Source organism: Sinocyclocheilus anshuiensis, unplaced genomic scaffold, assembly GCF_001515605.1.
Source record: "Sinocyclocheilus anshuiensis isolate Anshui unplaced genomic scaffold, SAMN03320099.WGS_v1.1 scaffold152, whole genome shotgun sequence".
NCBI classification, from domain to species: Eukaryota; Metazoa; Chordata; class Actinopteri; order Cypriniformes; family Cyprinidae; genus Sinocyclocheilus; species Sinocyclocheilus anshuiensis.
This window is the reverse complement of record NW_015555781.1, coordinates 800,851-807,169: the sequence shown is the minus strand read 5'-3', so window position 1 is coordinate 807,169 and position 6,319 is coordinate 800,851. Positions and strand designations below refer to the sequence as shown.

The following is a 6,319-nucleotide window of genomic DNA, read 5'->3' as shown; positions in this document are numbered from 1 at the left end:
TCTCAGATAGTTGAGCACCGGACCAAAATAAGTGGGATCGCGGTCTATCAAATAAGCACCTGTTTCATCCTGGACGAGGAAAGAGTGTTGTCAGTACCATGAGACTCGTTTCCAAAGGATTTCAGCATAATAAACACCATTTTATTCAACGGTGGATTATTCAATCAGGCTTAAATGGCTCTGCACCTCATCAGATAGTTTGTTTAAATTAAATAAAGTTTTTAAAGACATAATAAACAGTGTCTGATCAGTACTGAAGAGTGTCTGTTAAGACAAGGTGTGGCTGACATTTAACATGCATGCTGCAGAGGCCATATGTATATATATAGCCCAGATGCTGATCTCCAGCACAACAGCATTACCATGGATCAATACTGAGGTCAGAAAAGTGAGCTTTATTTTTACAAAATTTACACTCAAACAAAAGCAATTGGCAAATTAAACTTTAAAGTTAAATCACGCAATTTCTGTTTGTAACACTTCTTTATTTATAAGAAATATTTTTGACTAAGCCGACGGACAGCAGCATTTCTTTGTTTTTAGCGACTTTCAACTGTCGTTGCCCTAATAAATGATGCATACTGACCTTTAAAAGTTTAAAAGCATCTAGGCAACCCTATTTCTTCTTCTGTCACAAAGAAGAAACTAGACAATTTATTAAAAAAGACCAATATACTTGTTTGACATGATAAATAATAAAACTCGGTGCATAACTCTACTGTTAGTGTTATCTGTATGCACCAAGGGTCTGAGAGTAACGCAATTTCAATTCTCTGTGTGTATGTGCTGTACATGTGGAAGAATTGACAATAAAGCAGACTTGACTTGACTTGACTTGATAACATATAATAGCACCAATTAAACCAGTTTAATTCTATCCTGGATCAGTTCCTCCCAATTATAGTGTGTTTTGAGTACTAAAAGAGTTATTTATTAATTTAGTTATTTACCATTTTGCTGGCAGGTTAAACAAATGTAGTACAGGAATGACTCCCTTCAAAACGTAAATTATAAAACGTATAAAAATATTACAAAAATATTATTTCCCTACTCTGTAATACTCATTTATAAACAAAGTGACCAGCAACCCAATTGTTTTCATTGTTTACTCCAGATAAACACTAGTAAAAGTATTTTATCGTTTAATAGAATAAGTAACATTAATATAGTTAATATATTTACAGTTTAGTCTGATAAACATTAATAAAATAGTTTAATTGGGTTGGTATAGCACAGTTTAACTATTTTAACACAATAGTAAATATATCTTTGGTTTATTCAAATAAACACTAGTAAGAATAGTTAGCATTAGACAATGCATTAGATATTATGAACTACCAATAAGCAAATTTGACCACATTTAATATCTCGGTTAATGGTCATACATACATTATCATGAATTGTTAGCTACCTAAATCCATTAGTGTGAAAATATACAATTGTACCATATGCTGACATTAAACAATATTAATAAATGCTGTAAAAGTATTGTTCATTATTATCATTATGCTTTTAAACTGAGTCTTGTGAAGTGTTACCAAGATGTCAATGGTTAAATCCGATAATAGCCTAGCAACTTAGTTTCCAGTCAGACAATCGGTTACCAACAAAGTCTAGTAATCTTTGTCATATTTAAGGTTTACTTGAACAAGCATTACTAGTGTTTAATACTTAAGGTTTAATGAGAACAACACTAGTATAAGTTCTTCAATAAGCACTTGACATGTAACGTTAGCATGTAAGTTTGTACTAATAAAGGTGTTCTCGTATTTCAACATTGAAGGCTTTAACGAGCAGAAGTTGCTCAAACTATACTGCAAACCACCTCATTAACTAGATTTGACAGTCTAGAGCTGACTTTATTTGGCGAACAATCTACATCAAGTGTTATCAGTTAGGCTAAGCTAGTCAGCGGAGCTCCATTCAGAGTAACGTTAACTTTACCAGCTAGCTGTCTAGCTACAATTTTAAAATACATCAATATAGCGAAATGAAACACCGCAGACCCGTCATGAGATTTTCCAGTTTAACTGAATTGTTTAAAGTCCAGATAAGCGAAGTGGCGGTTAGTGTTCATTGTCGTGCTAGCGAAGAGCTCGCTGTGTAAATACCTTGTCAGAGTCGAGGTCGGGGTCGGCCTGGCACAGGCGGTACAGGAAAGATTTCGGGTCTCTGCACAGCGTTTGCCTCGTCGTGAGAAAGTACGTGCCGCCGACGTTCAGACGAACCCATTTGGGCAAGCCGCTTCCAGACGGCAGCAGTCTCTCTCCGGGAGAAATAGCGAGACACCTGCGAGCGTTCGAGCCGCTCGGGTCAGGGCTCTTCTCCGCCATCCCTCCTCTGCTCTCCCGCTACTGATAGAACTGAGCGAGAGCAGGAAGTGCGCGGAGTTTGGGAGTCGCTGTGCCCTCCCATTCCAGCCAGCTACACAGGCTGTGTCTCCAAACACACAGGCTAACTATCCAGACCGCACACCTTCGGCAGCCAAAAACGCTGCCCGCGCCGTGATGCCCAAGAACGGTGATGGCCTATCTAGGCAGCTCGATTTTTTTTTTATTCAAACTGTTAAGACTTTTTATTCCCTACAGGATTTTTTCTTTTTTTTTTCTTTGTCCTCATTCTTCTTATTTTCTATTTCTTAGAAATTATGTAATTATTACAATAATAAAAAAGCAGAAGTGGACTGACAAGGACGTCACTGTTGTTTCGGTATTTAAAACAGCCACATGATGTAGGGCCTCTATGAAAAAAAAAAGTCTGTCGAACACTTATAAAAGAGTATTTCAATCAGTATTTCAGTCAGATGAACGCTTGTCAAATTGCATTATGTGAAGTGTGAAGCACTTTGGGCAACAGTAGCTGCATTAGTTTACATGTGCTATATAAATAAATAAAAAGAAAGAAAGATATAAGGGGGGGAATCATGCTTTGGTAAATCATAATTACACGTAACGTGATTATGACTAAAAAAAGGAATTATGACATAAAAAGCCGTAATGATGAGACAAAAAGCAAATTATGACATAAAAAGTCAAAATTACTAGATAGAGTCATAATTATGATAAACAGTTGAAATGATAAAATATATCAATGATAAAATCATGACATAGAAAGGAAAAGTGCATTGTGTTTTAGGGTTAAAGAAAATATCTGTAAACTTAACAGATTACGTCCTGGCAGAAAATGACCAGTACCCTTTTCCATTTATTACAGTGCATAATTATGAAAATTTGTGAGATAAAGTCAAAATTATAAGAAAAAAGTAATTATAAATTACTATTAGATAAAAGGTCAAATATGACAAAAAAAATAAATAAATTATGAGCTACTAAGTCATAATTATCAGATTAAAATGTTAAGCTGTTATATAAAAATCTAATTAAAACATATAGTCATAACTGATAAAAGATAAAAAAAATTATGACATAATTGAAAGTTGAATTTATTACATTCTGACTTTTCTTCTCATAATTATGACTTGAACTATGACTCATATTTATGAATTTTCATCTAAGAAACATGACTAGGTCATTTTTACTTTTTATGTCATAATTATGAGCTTATTCTGTGAAAACGGGCTTCCATAATGATATAGGAAGTATTTCTTTGATTTAATCAGATAAACACTAAATAAGAGTTAATATATCAATGGATTAGTTTGATAAACACAAGTAGAACACAGAACAGTTCATATTTCAATGGCTTAGCTAAGTATAGTTATCTAGGTCATATTTCTATGGTTTAATCAGATCATTTATCTGCATCAGTGCTTTGAGAGTGTGCATGATTGTGTTCTCATGTGCAGTAAATATAGAATGAAGACTATTTGAGTGAGCCATGTGAAGACTGATAATACAAATGACAGTACAGTGAATAACAGGCATTTATCATCACTTGATGGTCCTGCTATTGCTACTGTATAAAGTGAGATGTGTTTCTCATAGCTGTTGTTTTTCTGTGTAGGCAAGCCTGTGGGCATTCTCTTACTGTATATGTTTAAGATCTGGAAAGCTGAATGGTGAGTTCAATCAGTATGACCCCATTTCAGCACTGCAAGATGTTGAGAAATGTAAACAGCCAGCATGCATGAGAGAGCCAAATGTAAAAGTCAGGGGAAGTCTATAGGGAGCTGTTGTCTTAGCATTGCTGTCTTGCACATGCTACCAACACTCTGTCAGAAACACAAGCAGAAAGATGTTACTATAGTTCATATACACTTTTATTATGAGCCTCAACATGATTTTCTCCTGGACATTCTTCACCTTTAAAGGTGCGCAGAAACCCAAGGGCATAAACATTGAATCTGATATAATTTAAGTGACCTGATTAGGACACATAAAAAAATCTCGCAAAATATTACAGCGATCATTCACATTCAAAGGCTTTACATTTCAATATTTACAACATGTGGCCTCTGAACATGAGTCAATTAAAATCTCTGAATATTAGAATATAAACAATATTAGGTACTACAGGCTGAACCACTGCCAGCAAATAATCTTATATAAGAATAAAATTATACAAGGTGCAAATCCAGTAACACTGTGTTACTTTCTGAATAATACATCATCTGTACATCACAGTTACATTCGTTGACAAACCTAGTCGAATTATAAATACACGATTGAACAATTTCTCAAAAAATGCAGGGAGAAAACACAACAGAAGAGGAAAAACACACTTCTGTGTTTGATTCTCACTTAGTTACAGCATTTTCGTTTGTCTGTGCTGGACCAACATCTTTTTAAATGTACAATAAAGTGGTCAAAAACAGTATCTGCAAACACGGCCCTTATTTACAGTTGCGATTCTCTTCACAGCTCAATTCCCGTAGGTATAACACCATATTTACACTGCAAGAGAGTGACCCGGCACGACAAAACATGACTGTTGACAGCCATCCGCTTTTGCTGCAACACTTAATGCTGCTCGCTTGCAGTGTATAACAGTGTAACGTACCTTATCAAGTACTTATTTTCAAACTAAACCAATGTTTATAAATAAAATGTAATATAAAACAAACATAAACAGCAGATTTAAGGAACCCAGTGCAAGTTTCACATGTGAAACCACAAAAAAAATTGCTGGGTAAATTTCATACTAAATATAACGGCTCTAAGGTGATTGTTTTTCTGATGATAATAATTCCATGTAATATGATATTATACAGGTGAACATGACTTAGAGAATAAATATAAATATATTAATGATATCTGTATCAATTTAATATTTACTAGGAGCATTTGAGTGTCCTCTGTAGCTATCTTTATTATTTTAAAAGGCAACAGATTTGAGTGTTTTTTCCCAAGCTTTTGGGGATACTTCCTATACATATCTATATACCCATATATAGTGTACAAATTGTGGATTTGCTGAGTTTTACTGATCTTTGATTTTATATTACACCTGCTAAATATGACAAAAACACTGCAAGCAAAACATCTTTTCTCTTTAAGAAGGAATATTGATGCACTAGTCCCATAAATGCACAGTTGACTTCCTGATTGGTAGTTGAATGGTGACGGGCTCAGGCCCCTAAGACTTGCCTTGACTGCAGTGGTCTTCTGATGCCCCGGCATGTCAGTATTCTCTTATTAGTGATATACTGTTCCCCACACCTCTTGAATCTTCTTACACCATTTGTCTGCATTACCACTGGGATCCATTAGATAATATGTCCTGTTTGGCTGCACACAAGAAAACAATGAAAAGATTTAGCAGCATTTAGCAAAGTCCCAAGAACTACCATGATATTAGCATGTTTTATTTGGATATATAATCTTGGAGCACCATGTTAATACATCATATAAATTATATTTAGTAATCATTCAGTATGATGCATTTATTAAAGGGGTCATATGATGTCTTTCACCGTGGACGAAGCGGAGTCCAGCCCGGGGTCGTCACATGTGGTTTCCGCAAGCCCACTGGACGCTCCTTCGTCAAATCCACCGGCCACTATAAACACATTTCATTACACCAAATACACAAAATAATGTTCTTTTTAGCAACATCATATGACCCCTTTAAAGTATCGTACATTTAAAGGAACACTTCACCCAAAAATGATAATTTGATGAAAATGTACTCACCCTCAGGCCATCCTAGATACCACATGACTCCAGTCCATCAATTAATATCTTGTGAAGTGAAAAGCTGTGTGTTTGTAAGAAACAAATCAGACAGGATGACTTTTTTCACTGGAAAAAGCAATATTATGGATAGAGCACTCATATTTTAGCTGGAAGCGACAGTTTGAAGTTACAACATCTTAAAGGGATAGTTCACCCAAAAATTAAAATTTGATGTTTATCTGATT

The 6,319-nt window shown here is 35.0% G+C and overlaps 2 protein-coding genes across 3 annotated transcripts in view; both read right to left on the bottom strand.

The window, feature by feature from the left end:
* LOC107674684 (BTB/POZ domain-containing protein KCTD5-like) overlaps positions 1–2,726 on the bottom strand; it is a 15,611-nt gene extending 12,885 nt beyond the window's left edge. The window contains exons 1-2 of the mRNA XM_016468752.1: positions 2,112–2,726; positions 1–69 (exon numbers count right to left, since the gene is read on the bottom strand). Of these exons, the coding sequence (XP_016324238.1) occupies positions 1–69; positions 2,112–2,333 (291 nt within the window). The 5' untranslated portion in view covers positions 2,334–2,726. The remainder of the gene's footprint in view (positions 70–2,111) is intronic.
* Positions 2,727–4,210: 1,484 nt separating this feature from the next.
* The window catches only part of LOC107674683 (3-phosphoinositide-dependent protein kinase 1-like), a 15,734-nt gene continuing 13,625 nt past the window's right edge, over positions 4,211–6,319 (bottom strand). For both annotated transcript variants that reach the window (XM_016468749.1, XM_016468750.1), the window contains one exon: positions 4,211–5,687. In XM_016468749.1, the coding sequence (XP_016324235.1) occupies positions 5,595–5,687 (93 nt within the window). In that variant the 3' untranslated portion in view covers positions 4,211–5,594. The remainder of the gene's footprint in view (positions 5,688–6,319) is intronic.